Genomic DNA, 20279 nt, shown 5'->3' with positions numbered 1-20279 from the left:
TTTTATCACAAGCTTGTAAGTTACTCAAAATGTATATATATACAGAACTCTAACTATGTGTTTATTTTGCAATGTACCTAAACTTAGTAGATAGTAGTCATGGAAAATTTAGGAGAATAAATAAAGAGATGCGGATCAAAATCCATTTTCGAAAAAAACAAGATCAGCAGGAATATTCTGCAGTACTTTAAAATAATTAGGGTTATTATTACAAGATAAGTCTTCCCTTAATAAAAGAATAAAAAATGCAAATGGGTACTTATTGAACGTAGTAACAGCGGATGAAGTACTACACAAACATTTTTTAAAGTGATATCAATAGAAGTGCAAAAAGAAACCATTCTATTGCATTTGTTCTTAGGTTATTCGATTCATCACATTTCGGTTTAATCTGTCTCATATTTCCTCTAAGTATTCCAGCCATAGGTTGTTGTATTTTCATTTGAATTCCGTGGATTAGATGCTGCAGTTGCAGAATGCGGCAGCGAAAGAACAGGAATTGAGTTTATTAGAGACACGTCACCATTATCCTCAGGCGGTGGTGGAGCCGAAGGCTGGGCAAAATTTGTGTACATCGGATATCGGGGTACAAAGTCATCAGTCCGGTTGTGGTCATCCACATCGATGTCTATGAAATGCTCTCCAAATCTCGTTGCCTCCTCGAAGGGAGGTGGTACTAGAGGAATAATATAAAAATGAGTAGAAATACTTTAACATGGTTTGTAGCTCTTACTGCAATTGTCATAACTGGGGGGCAAATCCGCAGCACCATCAGACGGCGTGTCCGGGGTCTCTGGTATCCATTCCGCAGCTCTTCTAGGATTTTCCGCACTTTGGATCAGGGGAATGGTCCCTATGACAAGCGGAATATTGAAATTTGTATTCACTGCACAATCACCCATCTTGATGGTTAGAATGACACAATAGTCAACAGTAATAATTCCGTTATTTCGGGAGGATGGCGGCACTGATGGAATATGCAGGGTGCCCTCAATTATCCGTTTAGAGAGTCGCAATACCCGTTCTTCCACCGAACTCCTGTGTAGAATGTTTTCTGTTTCGCGGGTTTTGTGATACGGATGTTGAGCGTGGAACTTGTATCTTTGTTTTAAACAAACTTCAATGCCACTCAAATCATTACCAGATGATTGGTTATCGATCTTCAAGATGTATTGGATCTTTTGTCCAGGAGCATAGCCGCCAAAGGGTACTGTGAAGGTGGAAAAAACAGGACCCGAGGTGCAGGGCCAACAGCAAAAGTGCTTGACGTCCTCATGAACTAAGGGCATCTGCGGAATAATTCACACATTAAAATTTAAAAAATTTTTTAAAATTTAATGACTACCCACCAAAAGCTGAGGACTCATATTTAGATTATAGGTCTGGAGCACCGTCAAAGGCTGTTTGAAAATATTGTTGAACCGCCACTGGCGATCTATAACAACTGAGATTTCATACGATATCTTTCCGTACTTTCCGACCACCGAAGAGGGGCAGCCTAGTGGCAAAGGAATACAGAATGTATAGGTATATCTGCCAGCAGCTAGTTCTCCAGATCCAAAGACATTAGTTCGGGTATCCAGGTAGGTTTCTTTGCCCCGAAAGGAGTCCTTGCGGTTTTCGGTCATTCCGTTCGCTCTGCTAGTTTTCTGCTCAGACCATCTTACTTTGGCCTCGCCCTCGAAATGAATGTATATTTCTGAAAAAAAATTGAGAAACTTATAGTTTTACCAAAAGGCAATGTCTTTTAATAGATCTTTTACTCTCGCAAGCTTTTTGTAATTATGTACAAACAACTGCCAATACAATATTAATTGCTATTTTCAATTATGATTTTAACAAAATTTTAAACTTTTGATTAATCTATAAAGTTCAAGGTCTACACAAAAATCGATACTGTTAACCACTGTAAGAAATACTTGTTGCTTTTTAAGCTTTCTAAGCTACAAGTGGCTTCCCTACGACACATTTTTTTACTGATTGTTTGGGGAAGCAATAAAAGATAAAAATTATGCAGGTTTCGTAATTCTTGCCAAATTGTATGCTCATCTAAGTGTATCGACACGTTTTGTTCAATGGAAAATACGTGTACAAAGGTCGTATATTTGCAGAAACCAGTTCTGGGTTTTTCTGGTTTTTATTAAGATTGGATTATCATTAAGCCCTTGCGATAAGAAACCATAATTCATTGTTAAATTCTTACCATTGACAGATTTTCTGGATGTTGTGGTGAGAATAGCTCTTCCATTGATAGTCTCACCACTATAATAAATCGGCTCTCGACGATCAAACTCAAAAACACACGTGGATGGCATTTTAAACCGGTACTTATCTACTAAGTTAAATTGTTTTTAAAAAGTTGGTTGGACTTTAAATATTAATGGTTTTTAAAACTACAATCTATAGAATGATAAAAAATCCGAATCTGCTCCGAGTCCGAGGAGGAATGAAATTAAAATGAAAGCTTTTACAAATAACCTTAGTGAAATAGTGTTTCTGGGAGATTTTCAGAAAAATGAGAGATTGTGACATCGCAACTCCAACAAGCAGGGGAGAATCTTTTGTGGGGCCAGAGAAAGAGAGAGCTTTTTGGGATCTCTTATAAAAGCTAAAAATAATAATATAAACACAAATTTTAAAATTTCTGATATTTTTTTGAAGTGTTTTGAAATATATTTGTAATAAAATGTTGCCATTTTTTTTAGTAATTTTGTAAAAATATATTTGTTGTAGGTCAAAAATAAGACTAATGTAAACTAATGGGAGGGCTCTCCGCACCGAACAAGCGCCAACTTCCAAATGAGAATATTTTTGAACGGCCACGGCCACCTAATAGTGGTTGATCTATGACATCATCACTTTTACGAAAGTATGTATCTAAAGGTAGGGTTTCAGTTGAAAAAATAAAAGAGAGTGCTTTTAGTGTTCTCTTATATAAAAGTCTACTACTAAAGTTTTTGTTTTGACACAGGTATTCTTTATTTTGTAAACAACTAGTCGAAGATGAAAAAAAGATTGGCAAATACAAAGATACATTTTTATTTCTTTACAAATATTTAGAAAAAGATCTTTTTTAAAAGTTTTAGGATACAATTTTAAAAATGTTTTCGAACTTTCCCTGCCCCCAGTGATTCCTATAAAAGTGGGTCAATAGTCCTTAATGTGCATTTCGTGTGGCCAGACATTTCCTCCGAAGTTTTTCTTTCGTCCATATGTGGTCTGCAAAACGGTCATTCTGTCCATTTGGAGATATTCTCAGCTCCCAATGTGTCTATAAATCTCTGCAAAAAAGGGATAAAGAAGGATAATTTATTAATATATGCTGCAGTAAGGCAGTTTCGGAATACAAAAGACATTCTCCGGTTACAAATTTGATGAAGCAACAGTGGGATAGAAACTAATTTATACCAACTCAACCGAAATCGATTTAACCGGCGCCTAACCCAATAAATGAAATATGTATGGCTTTGAAATTTCTAAGATACATAGAAATACATATATATGTATCTGGATACCCATAAATAAATATCTTTGGGGTAGCTTTTTGTTTTTGTTTGAGTTCCCAACATAATTTGGAAGGCACAATAAATTGCCACTCAAGGGCAATGTTTGTTTGGGTGTTTATGTGTTTTAGGGAAGCGAAACAAACTCATTCGCGCGTGGTGGTAATTTCATTTGTTTGAATGTTCGTGGAACTAATCACTAGGGAAAAACTAATATAGACCAAAAATTATGGAAACCATAGCAAAAAAAATATGCAGACCGCTTAATAATAAATTGGTTTTGTTTTTACAAGATTTCTAGATATGCAAAAACTTAAAGCTGTGGATGTTAAGTGGTTAGGGGAAAATGAAAAGGACCTTGGACTGAAAGGATGAACGGAGCGGTTATATGTACATATAAACATGATAACCGGTACCCCACCCTTTCTTAAATAAATGTTGTGTACTTTTAATCTTCCTTCATCTTTGAAGATGTGGACTGTGACTCTGATGCTACGACTCTGCTTACATATGTACATATACTCATCAAGTATAGGATTTATATACGGAATATAAAATTATAATACTGGATACAATTTTTGACCTACGTCATTAAAATGAATGACGTAGAATTTTTCTTTATCTTTATTTCATTAGATTAGAGTTTTGTTTTCTTTCAAAAAAAAATTTAGTTTCTTGATAAGAAAAAGTTCTGAAAACGATATGGGCTTCATGAGTTAGACATCCTTGCATAAAAAAATGAATTTATTTGTTGGTTTATAATATAATATTTTTTCGAGTTCTATTTTTCAATTAAAACACCATTTCCTCTCGATAAAACCATATAAATAGCAATACGTATGTACTATTTTAACTCACAGGAAAACAATTTTGATAAAGACATTTTTTGCTTGAGTTTCAGTGTCTAGACCCTAGGGTATTATCGCAATTTATCGCACATCACTCACAAGACATTTTTATAAGGCTGTTTGTTTATTTACCAATCTGTATGCATGTGTATATTAAAAGTTTGGTTAGTACTCTGGCGAACCGAAAAAGAAATAAATACTGCCGAGATAAGATACTATAGAGTTGTGATTTTCCGTGATAAGGCTTTTTTAAATCTGCACGGGCGACTCCACGAACTGATTTTCCGCTGGTTGCTTCTCCGGGCGGGTCTTTTGCTGTCCGGGATCGGCGGGTCGTCTCCGGCGGCGACGTCGTTTTTTCTGCGGCGGATTTGGTGGCGGACTCTGGAAGGTGTCCACATCGAAGACGGGATAGCGGGGCGTAAAGTGAGACGTCTCGCTCACGGTGTTGGCATCCGTATCCGCAATGTCCGTGGTCATGAACATGGCCTGTTCGTAGGTTGGTGGAGCTGGGAAACAAAATAGTTTCAATTACACAATGCTTTCAAAATGCTTTAGTTTTACTTACGCAGCTCTGGGACGAATTCGTCTGTAGTTTCCAGCTCATCGTCCCCGTCCTCGGGCAGCTCAAAGTCCTCGAGATCCTCGGAGAGTTCGTAGCCGGAGTTGCTCACCCCACCGGTGGCGGCCATCTGGGCGAGTTCCATGGCTCTCGTGGAAGTGCAAGGCAGATCAGCCGGCAACGGACTACTGGTGGCGAAAGCATTGGCGTTGACAGGCAGGAAATCCGGTCCCGCCACCGCCGTGGCAAGTGGTACATTCCCGATGGTTACGGGAAGTACCACCCGTGGATTGGCCATCAGCCAGTTCATTACGGCCACAACGCGCACTTCGTACGACACCCGTACTACCTTGGACAGGTGCTCACAGGTGGGGGCCGTGGCTGGGATCCTTAGGGTCTCCGTGTACGTCTTCTGGCTGTGATGTGGCACTGCGCCGCATTCCCTTTTCACCAGCATTATCTTCTCGGAACAGGTGCGCAGTGACGGCATATCCGCTGTGTAGGTGGCCCTCAGGTGCAGCATGATTAGCAGTTTCCGGCAGTCCGAGCTGGAATTGTTTTCAACTTGGGCGTGAACTAGCATAAACTGGCCGGGGACATAGCCCTGCTGCTGCAAGGTGACCTTTAGGTTGACCGGCTTCGTGTGCATAAGACAGAAGTACTCCACGCTCTCGTTGCTGGACGGTTCCCGGAGCATCTTGCTTTCCTGGTTCAGATCTAAAAGTTTCAAAACCGTGAAGCCAACGTTGTGGGTGCGATTGGAAGCGCCGGCCTTGAGGAAAGTCACTTTGGCGAGGTACCGGATGTGGCCAAAAGCACCCTCAAAGGACGAAGGACAGTGGCTGGGAATGGGGCAGGCAAACGAGTAGGTATAAGTGCCGGCTTCCATGTTGAAAGTACTGCCCTGCTCGGAGCCTATGAGAAACGTGGTGGAGGCTATGTAGTCCTCCCGTCCGCTGAATAAACGCTTAACGCGTTTCTTGGGGTTTTGAATGGCCACGGGGCGGCCATGTCTACGGTCTCGCCAGTGGGCCTGTGCATATCCACTTATTTGTAGTTTTATTCCTGTGGATGGAATAAAAAATTTGAATTTATTTTTATCTATTTAAAAGGCAAACATTTTTGAAATTTTTTTTTTCCAAGTTTACACGTTAAAGGAAGACCACAGGGGAGTAAACAATTTATTTTATTCGACAAGTTTTCAGGCCATAAAATGTGCACAATGGCTTCTGTCTATTTGTATAATAAACAAATAGTTTTGGGAGTGAATCAAATTTTTATAAAAACGTTTAAAAAAATAATAAATCTATCCGCGCTTTTAGTTTTGGTGGAAACAACGGTGTACAGGCGGTGTACTAACTGGCAGTATGACTAACTACCTCGGGCATTTCCTCAAATCTAAAAAAACCACCAAACAGACAGAGCAGAAAAAAAACAAGCACTATCCATAAGCCTGTGGCCCCATCATCAATTATCGCACATTTCGAGTGTCCGCATGGTTATCATTAAATTACCCATTTGAATGGTTTGTTGAAACTTTTGCTTTTGGCAAACCTGACATTATCCGATGCGATAAGATAAGAAGAGGCCTAGATAGCCCCCATACTATATACTATGTACTATTTAATGTAAAATAGTCCTAGATCGTAGTTGCTCCTACTTACCGCGCAGTTTTTTGGACTTGTTGAGGTTGACGATTACCTTGCCGGTTATCACTTGGCCCGTGAAGTATGTGCCGTGCTCATTCTGGTCGAATGTTATCATGCAGTTCTTCGACATGACGGCGATCGAATTTTCCTAGCCGAACCTCCTCCAGAATTAATATTACTCCTGCGAGCGGTCCGCACGCACTCGCCGCTGAAAGTGAACTAAATTTTATCTGGCTTGTTAACTGGGCTTATTCGCCATTGGCCGCGGTTATCTTATCGCCCTAATTCTCTCTACAAAAGCCACTGCAATGTTTTTTTATTCTGAGCGAGTGCTAAACCCCTACAAAGTTGGCAATGCCACAAAATTGAGTGAAATATATTCACCAAACAAATCAATTCAGTAGCAATATGACAAGGTACCCTCTTGTAACTATTTGTAATACTTATATTTTAAACTGTTATCTCAGCCTTGGGAAAGTTTATTTTTTATTGATAGCAAAGCCCCATCAATTTTGTATTACCGGCATTTTTGTCACTTACATATGTAAATACTTCCTCGAAAACCGACACCAATTTGTGTTTAAATACATGAATACGTATCGCATTGATAAGATAAAATAAAAATGTGGGGTAAAATAATTCTGCAAAAAAACAAAATTAAATAAAAATAGAGTCAGCGTGTGGACTTCAGTGTGCTGCTAGACACTGAGCAGACAGGGCAAAAGTTCACTAGCTCCGGGATTATCAGCCCAAATCAATCCGCTAAACGATGGTAATCTGTGAGATTGAATTTTTCAATAACCCCCGGGGGATTTTCTACGCGGGCCAATTGATTTCTGGGCAGGTGGTTATCAAAGTTGACAAGCCAAAACCAGTTAAGGGTAAGACTGTGACTCATTCCTCCCCATTTCAGTTATCTGCACTCGAGGGGGAACTTTTTTTACTGTCGAGTGGATCCCTAATTGGATTATGAGTGCATTCTAATTATAGACAACACACCTTTTGCTTTTTGGGTAGCTGTAATTTTGCAGATAAAAGGATATGCCGAAACCCACTGGGCTGACCCAGAATTCGATGCCGAGGAGGACGATCTGTCCAGTGGGGAATTATTCAACGGCCATGTGGACTACATGGCCACCAAGGCCTATCTCTACGGCTCTGGCAGCAGCATTGGTGAGTGCTCCAAGACGATAAATCATCATAAATTCACAGATAGCTGAATCAAAGCTCCATTTCAGAGGTGATTATCGAGCCAGGCACCAGCACGTATAGATTTGCCTGTCAGCTGCCCGTCACCTGTCCCTCCTCGTTCGTGGGAACCCACGGCCGGGTCCGGTACTTGGCCAACGTGCGATTTCTGAGGCCCTGGAAATTCGATCAGAATTTCAGTCGCTCCTTAACCGTACTCAAAGTGATGGATTTGAATACCGAAAGCATGATGCTGAGGGTGAGAGAGCTAAATATTTAAAGAAAATTAAAGTGCCAAAGATTGAAATATTCGGGATGGGTGGGATGGATGGATGAATACAAATAGAAGTTTGTAGGATTCTAAATTATTAAAGAGACTTTGGGAAAGTTTTCAAGGAAATGTGTCCATTAAATTAAGCGTTAAATTAACAAAAATTAATTCCACTGAATTAATGTAAATTATATTTTTAGGTGCCCACCCAAGTGGAATCGCAAAGAACATATTGCTGTTTTCCCTGCCGGTCTGCCCCACTTAGTATTCGCCTCTCCCTGCCGCAGGGTGGCTTTGTGCCAGGCCAGACCGTGCCGGTGGACGTAATAGTGTCCAATGACAGTCGTGTTACTGTGGAGGATATTACTGTTCGACTGGCCATGGTGGTAATCTACTACAGTCAGCCCCCTAGTGCGGACACGAATAAAGATCGATTCGTGATGGTGGAAAAGACAGGCGACGGTGTTGCCACAAATAGTCGCAAACAATTTACCTTTGATCTGCAGATACCTGCCACACCGCCAACATGTTTCAACCTTTGCAGCATCATTCAGATTGGTTACCAAGTAGAAGCGGAGGCCAGGGTCAATGGTTGCCATGCGAAGCACTCAGTGCACACACCTGTTACTATTGGAAGTGTCCCCTTGACGAGTCAGTTGCAAAAGGAGCCAAAGATCTGGGGAGCCGATCTCCAGCCGCAACAATTAGATGCCAAGGCACTGATTTTGATTAAAGAACACGAGTCTGAGGAGCTCGTTAGTCCTCCAAATCCTTGGGCTGGTGATCCGTCGATTCGTAAGTGTATATTTTACTTTGGGGTATATTTTTATAATTTCAAATAACTCCCTTTCTAGCACCTCCTCATTTTCTCGAAGCGAAGCACATTGTTCCAGTTGAGCAAAAGATTAAAAAATCCAAGAAAAAATCTGTTAAAAAGTCAAAAAAAGAGTCCAAAATTCCTTCTGAAAAAATAACTTTTACGCCATTATATGCTGTGTTTGATTTGGCAGGAGAATCAGATGAACCGATTGTCAGACCCAAGGTAATCAAGACTGAAGGTGGTTATGTCAATGAGGACTTGGACAGAAGTACTTGGCTATAAAATACTAATTTTAATAAACTAAGAAACTAATAAAGTACCTCTGTAGAGTGTCTGCAATGACCAATATTTGTTTTGGGTTGGGCACTATCTAATCAAACACAAGCCGGCAAGTGCAATCAAGAGATTGAGTGAAAAAGTACAAATTAGTTGAGTTAAATTAACTCTCTCTTTGAGTTAAATATCAACTGGGGGTTTTTTTATTGGCTCATTAATTTTTTCCATCAGTTGTTATCACTTAAATGAGCAAAAAGAAAATTTTATGGGTTTTTAGAATACTAGGAATTTTATGAATATTATTGCTGATAAGATAAATCGAACTAAGGGTAGTGCAGCATAAAAGTACTTGCCTATAGTTTTTTTACTCAGTACACTTGTGACCATTAAAGCGCAAACACCTCAACATCTGAGAGCAGACATAACTATTATTTAACGTGTAGTTCCCCTTGTAATTATTAAATATAAGTCTTATCAGTTGAAAAAAATCATGGGTATAATTTGTCAAATCCTATTTCACAACAATGTACATGGAGTCTACTATGCGGGCCAAACAATTTCTGGTCAAGTGACGTTATCTACAGATAAAGTTTACCAAATCAAAGGTAAGAAGTTCTGGGATTAAATGTTTCTTCAAATCTAATTATATAAATATCTTTACTAGCCATTCGCCTTAAGGTTAAAGGTTACGCAGAAACTCATTGGACGGAAAGTAAAACGGATTCTAACAACAAATCGACCTCAGAATCCTTTAATGGCTTTGAGAAATATCTTTCCAGCAAAGTTTATTTAATAGGTTCAAGCACAAGTAACGGTAAGACAAAGCCCCAAAATTCCTTTAGCCAATTAGTTAATGAAGTCCTTACAGAAATGTCTTTGGCACCTGGTACCTACACCTTTAACTTTGCCCGCGAAATTCCCCTCCATTGCCCGTCATCTTTCGAGGGGTTCCACGGGCGTATACGTTATATGGTCGATGTGAATATAGTTCAGCCCTGGAAGTACGACAGTCTTTTCACAAGACCATTCACGGTAGTTCAAGTGATGAACTTACACACTTACGAGTCTGTTTCAAAGGTAAAAAGACAGTTTATAGTTATCATTGGCCTAATTATATGTTTATGAAAAGCACTAAATTTTGTTAATAACACTGTCATAAAGCGATAATAGCTTCTTGTCTTGATAATACATCACTTTTATATTTTTATATACATTGAATAGATTCCCGTGATGGCAAAGAGTGAGAAGACCTTTGGGGTTTGGCCGTTCCGTTCGGAGCCTTTAAGTTTAGAGCTAACCCTACCACAAAACGGTTTTGTTCCTGGCCAACTCGTTCCCCTGACAGTTTTAGTGGGTAACGACAGCAACATTAAGGTTACTGAACTTAAAGTCAGCCTGGCCATGATGGTTACTTACTATTGTGACTCAAAAATGGATACTAATTCTGAGAGATGCTCGCTGGTTAAAATAAAATCCGATGGAGTGATGAGAAATTCTCGGAGACTGTATGATTTCCAGTTGCTTGTGCCCTCCACTCCACCCACTTGCTATGACTTGTGTCGCATTATTAAAATTGGTTACCAGATCGAAGTTGTGGCAAAGGTTAAGGGAATGCACATTAATGGCACACTTGTGATGCCGGTTACCATTTGCGGTGTTCCCATTACGCCACAAATGCCACAAAATCTTCCAGTTACCCCAACAGCTCCCCAGGCTCCAGATGAAAGGGCTTTGGTTTTGCTGGAGAATGAGGGCGCTTGTGCACCAGCTGCTCCTGCTTATCCCTGGCCAGAGGATGGTTCCATGGGTAAGACATCCAAGCTACCGATATGACAAATAAATCAATTTTAAACTTAATTTACAGCCCCACCCAGTTATGCCGAGGCCATGCATTTGCAACCACTTCCAGACAAATCAAAGGAAAAGCAGCCAGTGGATGGAGCTTTGCAGGATAAACCCTATAAGCCTTTGTATCCCGTCTTTAATGTCCCGATTATAGCCCAGGAGACAAAGAACAAACAATCTGGCTTAGACAAAGAGAAAAACAAATGAGACTGGCTCAGTGACGGAGTAAGAGATTCTAGGCACTGTTCTTTGATCCTTCTAGGATCCAATGGGTTCTCCTAAATCTATGCAGGGGTTCCACTACCCCTTGTGTGCGGCAACTGGGGAGTACTTTGTATACTATATATTTCTTTGAACGCGATAAGATAAAAATTGGCCCTGCCATCGCTGCGAATAAAAGAACATATAGACCCAGCACAGAGTTTGTTTCATTTTCAGTTTGTTTCCGGCTGCGAAACCTAATGGGCATGTAGTCCTCGTAATATAGCACCCGAGAGCTTGGAAGTCCCGTCTATCCGAAGTTTTTTGCGGAGTGAATGGAACTTGAACTGGCATTAATCACTAACATCAAATCAGTCGTGTTTGCACCGCCATCAGGGGTGTATCGGACCAATAAATAAATAAACTAGTTGTTACAATTACAATTACCAATATGGTGGTAACCTGTGAAATCGAGTTCGATAACAATCCCCATGGCACCTATTTTGGGGGCCAGGTGATGACGGGCAGGGTAACCATCAAATCGGACAAGATGAAGTTGGTGAAAGGTGAGCGACTTTCATTTTGTGATTGCAATTACTTGCAAAAATTCTGCGATATTTGGAGCATGAGTCATACTTATCTTATCGGAGCTAGTACTTTCAAGTGTATTTAAGCATTTTGCGGCAAAGATCGAACACAGTGATTCATATTATTTATAATTGTGAGGGAGGCACACGTGCAAACTTCTAATGCTAACAAATAGGTGTTCGAAAGCCACACATATATTGTATATCAATGATAAATATTTGTCTGCGATAAGATTAATTTATTTTTAAATAATCAATTGTTTCGCATTAATTGATGGGGTGTATAGTAAAAAAATATATATATTATTTGAGGTACGAGGAAAAATGTACAAAAATCCTCCTCAACCCATCCATGTTCCTTATTAAAATCTATAAAAATTCCATGTTCCTTGACGACTTGTACTGTATTGTGCAAATATTTACCAAAAGTGTTTGCAAGCTTGTTTTTATTATCAGTTTTTTTCTGTTTTTCCGCAGCCATTACCTTGCATGTGACTGGTAACGCCGAGACCCGATGGACCGAAAGGGTGACCAGACATCGGAGGAGGGGACGTCGCTCGTTCTACGGCCGTGAGGATTACATTTCATCCAAAACATTTCTGGTGGGATCAAATCTAAGCAGTGAGTATTTACAGTGCGTTACCTGGAACACAATGACTACTTAGAATTTAATATTTACTTACTCAGCCCAAGTACCAATTGAGGCTGGCATTCACGTGTACAACTTTACGTGCCAAATACCCACCGAATGTCCTTCGTCCTTCGAGGGAATGTATGGCAGGGTGCGTTACATGGCGAATGTGACATTGGTTAGGCCTTGGAAGTTTGATCAGAGCTACACAAGATGTTTCACTGTACTTAAAGTAATGGACCTAAACTTTAATGGCCCACTTCTGAGGGTAAGAATACGATTTAATCTAAGGAAAATAAATACCCATTGTATTCATTCGTTTTCTGTTAGGTTCCCGCCAACAGTGAAACCTCAAAAACCTACTGCTGCTGGCCCTGTCGCTCAGATCCCTTGTCTCTGCAGCTCACTGTACCCCAAACTGGATTCGTTCCGGGCCAGAGCATTCCACTGAGTGTCTTGGTGACCAACGAGAGTCACATTCCGGTGGAGCAGCTGGTGGTTACCTTAGCCATGCTGGTGACCTACCACAGTAAGCCACCCTCTATGCCCAACACCACCTCTGAGCGTGTGGTGGTCAACACTCTGAAAGGCGACCCCGTACAGAGAAATTGCAAAAAACTGTACAACTACGAAATTAAGGTGCCGGCCACACCGCCCACCTGCTTCAACGTTTGCGGCATCATCCAGATTGCCTACCAGGTGGAGGTGGAAGCCCAGGTGAAGGGCTGCCACCAAAACGAGTTAGTTAGCGTGCCCGTGACTGTTGGCACTATTCCCCTGACCCAGCACGTGCCCATTCAGCCACGGGGTTTGCTCAATCAGCCACTTGATGTGCAGGGCTTGGGCTCCGGATACACGGCCACTGCACCGCCTATTGATGCATCGAGTCCTTGGGCTGTAGACGAATCTATACGTAAGCTAAAATCAAACTTTTATTGGATTCACTTTTCTATAATGAACATTTAATTTTCAGCTCCCCCCAACTACCAGGAGGCTATTCACATGGGCTCAACTGCTGCAAAGGCTCCTGAGGACTGCGACGACCCAGAGCCAGTGGCTCCCAATACTCTCAGCCTGGATGGCAGTGCCTACAAGCCTCTCTATCCAGTGTTCGACATTCCCAGTCCTTCGGCTCCACCCCCAACGGATTACACACAGAACTATATGGCCGAAAGGGCCTTTGTCAATCCGGCTTTGGATTTAGACAAGGACAAGGGGACCTGGCTGTGAATATTGACAATAAAACTATCCAAAGGCTTACATATAAGTCTGATTAAGTACCAATGATAAACTACTATGATTGAATGAAATTTGTAATTTTGTGCAATCGATATAATCCTTTGTATTACAAGAGAATTAAAATGAATTTAAATATTTGAACGTGCGTAATTGAACTTGAATTTGTTATTGGTATTTAACATTGGTTTCAAAGAACGTGTGCATGTGATTTAAATATACAACGAATTAAATCTGAGAGGCATACAAAATATGCACTCAATAATAAAGAAAGAAAAATATATAAAGCTCAATTTTTGTAGAATTTTGTTCAATGACTTTTAACGTTCGAACAATAATTCATGAAATCAGAACCTCATTTGTCAATTTATTGCCCTTTTCATATTCAAGTATCAACTATGTTAATACGAAGTATGTAGGTCTTATCACGACCCCTTGAACATAAACGTTTTTTATAAAAAAATGTCCATTGCCAAGGTCTGAGGTTCCACAACGACAGATAACAGAACAGAAATCTAAAAACCAACTACTGAATTCATCCAAAAGTTTGCTTCTTGAGTGCCAAGGGCAGGAGCCATTACGGCTCTTATACCATTCTAAGACCAAATTTTCATTCCGATTCCATATCATTCCCGGAGAAACACGATCGCCCCCGGGGCTCTTATCGCTTATCTTACGACGCCGTCGGGCCGCAAGCAGTCCAGTAGTTTTGTACTTAAATTAGTCGCAACTCGTTGCCCGGACCATCGGTTTTAGCGGATTGCTTTCCCGGACTCTAATTATTTGCACAAAAATGGTCGTTACGTGTGAGATCAGCTTCGACAATAATAGACACGGCACTTTCTACGCCGGTCAGTTGGTCAGCGGCTGTGTAACCCTGAAATGCGACAGACCCAAGGAAATACAAGGTAAAAATTTTCCACAAACCCTAATCCCTTCCAAAATAGAGCTTGATCAAACCGTTTTATAATTAGCAATACATGGCCACGGTGTTATAAATATTTGTTCGATAACGAAATGTCTATATGTGAATTGTATATTTTTTATGACGACATTAAGTATTGTGGGCATTTTTTGGCGAGGAATGTATAAAGTTGATTGATAACACTCGAAAGTCTCTTCTAATAAAGAGATTATGCGAAACATTTCCGTTGAGCCCCAAGAAGAAGCCAGGAGACTTAAAAATTTGAATAATTTGAACGGAAAAGGAAAGGAATTTTTTATGAGTAGTTGAGTACAGATTAAAGATGGTTAATCTTAACTTTACTGCATATATTTAAAGTCCATAGTGTATCAGTGGGTGTCCGATTATGCGTTAACTCACTCGTCGAGATTGTACTCATTCGTGTTTTCTTTTCTCTCAGCCGTGTTACTCAAGGTGGTCGGCTATTCTATAACCAAATGGAGCGAAAAGAGTCTGGGCTCGTCCAAACTTTACGCTGGTCGGGAGGATTATTTATCATCCAACACTTATCTGGTGGGCTCTGAGCAAAGTGAGTATGAAAACAAGAGCTGGCCCACTTATTTATTTTTATCTTTTGCTAGACAATAACAGGCACACTATTCAAGCTGGGGTGCACAACTATAACTTTGCCTGTCAGCTACCCTACCAGTGTCCTTCGTCCTTTGAGGGCCGTCATGGCTGCATCCGGTATATAGCGAAAGTTTTGCTCATCAGACCCTGGAAATTTGACCAGGCATACACACAGGGATTCACGGTGCTGAAAATGTTGGATCTGAATTTTGATACTCCTCAGTTGAGGGTAAGCCGGTTCTCTTAGTTGAGAGAAAGAGTTAAATTTTCGGTTGGCCCAGTTCATATAAATTTAATTTTAATAGTTGGCTGCACACAGTGAGGGCTACCGGACCTTCTGCTGTGGTCCCTGCAAGACAGATCCGCTCAAGCTGGAGCTGCACCTGCCCCAGGCGGGCTATGTGCCTGGACAGCGAATTCCCGTCACTGTGGTTGTTGTTAACAACACCGCCGTGGCCGTCTCTGAGTTGCGACTCTGTCTGGTAATGCTAGTTCGCTACTACAGCATAACCCCGGAGCACTCTCGAGTGGAGCGCATCATCATTTCGCGGGCCAAGGGAGACTCTGTGCTGAAGCAGTCCACCCGATCCCTGACCATCGACCTGCCCATTCCATCTACGCCGCCCACCTGTGTGGAGCTGAGCAACCTCATCCAGATCGCCTACCAGTTGGAGGTGGAGGCGCTGGTAAAGAGTCTGCGGGAGCAGCAGCTGATGGTGATGCCGGTGACCATTGGCACCATTCCCCTGGCAGTGTCCGGAATGGTGGTGCAGCAGCCCCCGAGGCGCAGTGCCCATTACGAGGGTCCAGTCTCCAGGAGGGATCCACCCGGTGAGCTGCCCCTAGTTGCTGCCTTGGGAAGTGTTCCCACCGATCTGACACCCAGTCCAACGGATGCAGGTTAGTGATAAATTGTTTCCATTACTCCTAAATTACGTGCTCCTGAACTTGTTGCGATTAATAACATTTTTATCAATCCATTTATCAAAAAATACGCTGATACTTATCTATTGATTGCGCTAATGCAAATGTCATTATGCCAAAAATGATATTTGAATGAAACTAGAGTGTTTAACCCATTAAATTACACAGGCCAACAGCAAAAAATCTCCACGCATAATTTTACCTGCTCCATAACCTTTAGGCACCCCTGAACCAAAGTCCAGAACAAACCTAGATTCTATCACCCACAGTTTCCGCGGTACACCTAAGAGAAGAAATTGATCAAATTTTACCATATATTGAATTATGTAGGCCGTATTATGAAGATGACCATCATTGTTTCTATTACATATCATTTTTGAAATGTATGTGTACCAACTAAAATTAAAAAATGGTATCTAGCAGTTACCATATCTTTGGAATACTCATCCAAAGTTTAAATCTTAGATTTTCCACATTAATTTTTGGCCTTATATGATTTTTCCTCAAACATTTTTATATGGAAGATTTTTATTTTCTTATTGAAATCAGTAGATCATACCATGATTTAATTTTGGGTTTAAGGAAAACCTCGAAATAATTTTATTATTTTTTATTATTATTTTATTATTATTTTTTATATTTTATTTTAATTTAGTCTTTCAAATTTAAAAACTGTTTCTATTTTCAAAACGTATCTACTGCAAGTTCAGCTGGATTGTTTCGACAATAATTCAAAATGAAATTAAAGACTCTAAATTAATTGACTAAAAAATTATTTAACCACCTATAATAAGTTCAATTAAAATGTTTCGAGTTTTCCCTTAAATCCAAAATTAAAACATAGTAGTGATCTACTGATTTCAATAAGCAAATAAAAATCTTCCATAGGAAAATTTTGGGGGAAAAATCATAGAAGACCAAAAATTAATGTAGAAAATCTGAGATTTCAACTTTGGATGAGTATTCCAAAGATATGGAAACTGCTAGCAACCATTTTTTAATTTTAGTTGGTACACATACATTTCAAAAATGATATGTACTAGAAACAATGATGGTCATCGCCATTACACGGCCTACATAATTCAATATATGGTAAAATTTGATCAATTTCTTTTCTTAGGTGTACCGCGGAAACTGTGGGTGATAGAACCTATGTTTGTTCTGAACTTTGGTTCAGGGGAGCCTAAAGGTTATGGAGCAGGTAAAATTATGCGTGGAGGAATAAAAATGTTGGATATTGTCGGCCAGTGTTATTAGAGACTAAATTTATTAAATAAAATCTGAGTTAAAATTGTATTAACTTAAAATCTGGGAGTACTAAAAAGTTACATAAATAGGAGTAAAATCACTTCAGGATTATTTGTCTATAATTTTCTATCGGTTGTGGTAATATCCACGAATTTAAGAGGCAAATTCAGAAACCATTTTCGCATAATTTATTATGCTTAGATACAAAAAAAAAACATGAGTGAAATACATGTTAAAGCATTGGTGGCCAATAAAAAGCTTTCTTTGCTGGTATACGCTTTTTACATCATGTATGATTCATATTTTTTAAGGCTTTTAATGGAATATTTTATTCATTTCCAGTTGATTAATAATAAATATTTGGTTATATTTGTATTTCCCTAGATCCACCGAAATACGAGGAATCCAAACACACGCAGAAGGGCAACATTAACGAGGAGGAGCTCCACGCCTTTGGAGTCAATGAGTTTGCCCCCCTCTACCCGGTCTACAGCATCCCCAGCCCCACGCCTGTGCTTTCGGCCAACGCTCGGAATGCGGGCTTCGTTAACCAGAGCTTTGTTAAGTAAAGTTGAACCACCATTGCGGAAACGTTATATCTTTTTTAAAATGTTGCCCATAAAATACAATTTATACACTGTTAACTCTTATAAACTCTTATATTCTAAACTTCCCATAAATGTTTAGGTCTTATGCTTAAAATTATCAAGGTAACAGAACCTTTTCAGCCTGTTGTTCAGATGGCTATAAAATGTTATATGCCATAATATGTTTCAAAAGGACTAACAGTCCTTTATAGTAAGTATTGGTATAAAAACTTTTAACATTTCCAGGCTGGCAACATGTTACATCTCTTTGTCGTTGGGTAAATATTGCTGGATAAAAAGGAAAGAAACATTGACTTTGATTTTGATTTTTTTTTTTGTTCCACTTTAGCTAGGGATATGGAAATACGAAGCATAAAATTTTCCATGTTGAAAGGACTGTTATGCTTCCGATGAAATAACAGTTCCAATAGTGAGTTTGATAGCTGAGAAATATTGAATCCTAAAATTTTTATTCCGTTTTTTTGAGTTGTTCAGACAATAATTATAAGCAATAAGTTTGAATAATATAACATAACATAACATTTCCATAAATTATATCTAGATGGAAAAATTAACAAACAATTTTTTAGAGGGTTTTGAGTTTTAAACCTGGAATATGTGTAACGGTTTGGCACATGTCCTGAAGGTACTTCGATCTACTAACAGGCTCCAGCCGTGCTCAGGGAAAGTGGGAGTGGTTCTTGTACCTTCAGTATGGACATGGTCGTCACGCGAATCGTCGTAGATCGAATAGGAAGGGTCCTGGGAGAAGGATTCCTAAATAGCATTGTTTTGGGGGTGAAGAAAAAAAAGAAAATTCCTTGGCTAAGATGTTTGAGGTGGCTAACTGTTATTTAACTGCATGGGTGGCGAGATTACTTCCGGTGCCCAAACAAAAGGTCTAATATAAATTCATTTTAGTTAACGTTATAATTCAGGAAAATCTCTTATAAAATAAATTAACATTAGGTGGGTTTTCATTAACCATAAAAGATATTTTCGATGATAATTAATATTAATGTTGCGGTATTTTAGAACAATTCAATAGTAAATAATAATAATAATTAAAGATACTTAAAGATACTTAAAGATAATTAAAGATAATTAAAGATAATAATTCAGGTTTGGGGCTTAACAAGTAATTTTTTTTTCAAATGGGATTGCTTAGAAATAATAATTCAAGACTTTTCAGAAAATGATATAAAAATTGATAATTATGGATTTTTAGGTTTTCCTTTTTTTTTTTCTTCTTTTTCATTTGGTAAATTATAGGATTTGAAAATTGCAATTTTTAATTTGAATTTTGAAGTTTAAAGGGTATTCGAAATTACTGGATTTTTGTCCTCTCTCGCGGGGATATTTAATAGTTGTAGTTACGTGATATTTGTCATTTTTTTTATACAAAAAAAATACATAAAAAAAGATCCAAGACTCCACAGGCAGAGGGGTTGATGTTGCCGGCGGAATTTCGGCGACGGGTCGTAAAAATAATCCCTGAAGCTTGGTGGTGATGCTGGTGCTTATGATGGATGCCGAGGTTGGGCCAGGTGGTGCCTCCAAATCCACGGGCATCGAGGGTCATCCAGCAACAAAAATCCGCTAAACGGGAAAATAAACACTAAGCCAATGCAGGGAATGGCAAGGAGCTCAATATTTTCTCACCTCTATTCTTATAAAAAAAATCACACACTAATTTTCTCCTCCACGAGGTTGGGTCACTGGTTTACAAAATTTTTTTTTTAGCACAGATGCACAGATGCAGATTCAGAATAAAAGTGAAATCAGGTGGCAGACAGGAAATGCATCTTTTGGGATTGTCACTTTTTGACAGGTGCTTACGTGGGTGGGTGAATTCCCAAAAAGGGGAGCAGCTGTGGTGGGGGGGTGAATGTCAATTGGGGTCAGCTGAGCCTATCGATATTTTTAATTAGCTGCATTGGGTTCAAGAGGTAAATAAGACCATATGTTTTTTGTTTACTATTTTTGTTTTCTTTTTTTTTTTTCTAAAAAAAATTTTAAATTACTTTTTTTTGTTTTGTTTTGGCTTTGAACCAACGAGCGACCCCCACATATGAAGGTACAAGAGCGTTCATTCAAGATCAATAGATTTTAAAAGCAAAAACAATATCACTCCGGTTTTATGGGGACGTTCGTTAAAACGCACTTTCCGTCTTCAGGGCTCTTGTGTCCTGAAATACGCCAAGGTATGCGGCCGAATTAAGTTTGTACACAAGTACAAGTATTTCGGGAAAATGTTTTGCGGGCGTCAAGAGCGGGCATCGTAAATGCTTAAATTTAGCCTCCGGCACGCCCAAAAAGCCATCAACCAGCAGGGACAATTTTCAGGGTGGAAAACAAAACACAAAGCC

At 39.5% G+C, this 20279-nt stretch overlaps 6 protein-coding genes and 1 long non-coding RNA gene across 9 annotated transcripts; 4 read left to right on the top strand and 3 right to left on the bottom strand.

The window, feature by feature from the left end:
- Window positions 1–40: 40 nt before the first annotated feature.
- Window positions 41–2808, bottom strand: LOC6500467 (arrestin domain-containing protein 3). The gene is made up of 4 exons (XM_001953246.4): window positions 2204–2808; window positions 1350–1699; window positions 734–1289; window positions 41–676 (listed from the first exon to the last, which is right to left on the bottom strand). The coding sequence occupies exons 1-4, from the start codon at window positions 2313–2315 to the stop codon at window positions 408–410; spliced, it is 1287 nt and encodes a 428-aa protein (XP_001953281.1). The 5' UTR covers window positions 2316–2808; the 3' UTR covers window positions 41–407.
- Window positions 2809–3023: 215 nt separating this feature from the next.
- LOC6500466 (arrestin domain-containing protein 17) lies at window positions 3024–6788 on the bottom strand. 2 transcript variants are annotated; one of them, XR_006506932.1, is made up of 4 exons: window positions 6578–6788; window positions 4920–5978; window positions 4484–4860; window positions 3024–3281 (listed from the first exon to the last, which is right to left on the bottom strand). XR_006506932.1 is itself a non-coding variant. In XM_001953245.4 (3 exons), exons 1-3 carry the CDS (start codon window positions 6690–6692, stop codon window positions 4601–4603), a joined length of 1434 nt encoding a protein of 477 aa, XP_001953280.1. In that variant the 5' UTR covers window positions 6693–6788; the 3' UTR covers window positions 4212–4600. The 2 variants fall into 2 exon arrangements, 1 of the variants encoding a protein (XP_001953280.1); XM_001953245.4 differs by lacking the exon at window positions 3024–3281 and having other exon boundaries at window positions 4212–4860.
- A 438-nt stretch (window positions 6789–7226) lies between these two features.
- Window positions 7227–9202, top strand: LOC6500068 (arrestin domain-containing protein 17). 2 transcript variants are annotated; one of them, XM_001953244.4, is made up of 5 exons: window positions 7227–7443; window positions 7580–7735; window positions 7801–8009; window positions 8222–8816; window positions 8876–9202. In XM_001953244.4, exons 1-5 carry the CDS (start codon window positions 7332–7334, stop codon window positions 9121–9123), a joined length of 1320 nt encoding a protein of 439 aa, XP_001953279.1. In that variant the 5' UTR covers window positions 7227–7331; the 3' UTR covers window positions 9124–9202. The 2 variants fall into 2 exon arrangements, with proteins under 2 accessions (XP_001953279.1, XP_044570236.1); XM_044714301.1 differs by having other exon boundaries at window positions 7228–7406; window positions 7476–7735; window positions 8876–9201.
- Window positions 9203–9478: 276 nt separating this feature from the next.
- On the top strand, window positions 9479–11379 carry LOC6500069 (arrestin domain-containing protein 2). Its single transcript, XM_001953243.4, has 5 exons — window positions 9479–9722; window positions 9782–9931; window positions 9986–10194; window positions 10339–10924; window positions 10982–11379. The coding sequence occupies exons 1-5, from the start codon at window positions 9608–9610 to the stop codon at window positions 11167–11169; spliced, it is 1248 nt and encodes a 415-aa protein (XP_001953278.1). The 5' UTR covers window positions 9479–9607; the 3' UTR covers window positions 11170–11379.
- Window positions 11380–11407: 28 nt separating this feature from the next.
- Window positions 11408–13770, top strand: LOC6500070 (arrestin domain-containing protein 3). The gene is made up of 5 exons (XM_001953242.4): window positions 11408–11729; window positions 12228–12371; window positions 12438–12649; window positions 12712–13294; window positions 13355–13770. The coding sequence occupies exons 1-5, from the start codon at window positions 11615–11617 to the stop codon at window positions 13609–13611; spliced, it is 1311 nt and encodes a 436-aa protein (XP_001953277.1). The 5' UTR covers window positions 11408–11614; the 3' UTR covers window positions 13612–13770.
- Window positions 13771–14331: 561 nt separating this feature from the next.
- Window positions 14332–17967, top strand: LOC6500071 (arrestin domain-containing protein 17). Its single transcript, XM_001953241.4, has 5 exons — window positions 14332–14525; window positions 14982–15110; window positions 15163–15380; window positions 15457–16051; window positions 17708–17967. The coding sequence occupies exons 1-5, from the start codon at window positions 14411–14413 to the stop codon at window positions 17890–17892; spliced, it is 1242 nt and encodes a 413-aa protein (XP_001953276.2). The 5' UTR covers window positions 14332–14410; the 3' UTR covers window positions 17893–17967.
- Window positions 17968–19245: 1278 nt separating this feature from the next.
- Window positions 19246–19911, bottom strand: LOC116656575. Its single transcript, XR_004311540.2, has 2 exons — window positions 19573–19911; window positions 19246–19509 (listed from the first exon to the last, which is right to left on the bottom strand). It is a non-coding gene; the product is annotated as an uncharacterized LOC116656575 (long non-coding RNA).
- Between the last annotated feature and the right edge of the window lie 368 nt (window positions 19912–20279).

The sequence above is a fragment of the Drosophila ananassae genome, chromosome 2L, assembly GCF_017639315.1.
Source record: "Drosophila ananassae strain 14024-0371.13 chromosome 2L, ASM1763931v2, whole genome shotgun sequence".
Lineage (NCBI taxonomy): Eukaryota > Metazoa > Arthropoda > Insecta > Diptera > Drosophilidae > Drosophila > Drosophila ananassae.
Note: the sequence above shows the minus strand (reverse complement) of the source record. Positions and strands in the feature narration are given on the sequence as shown.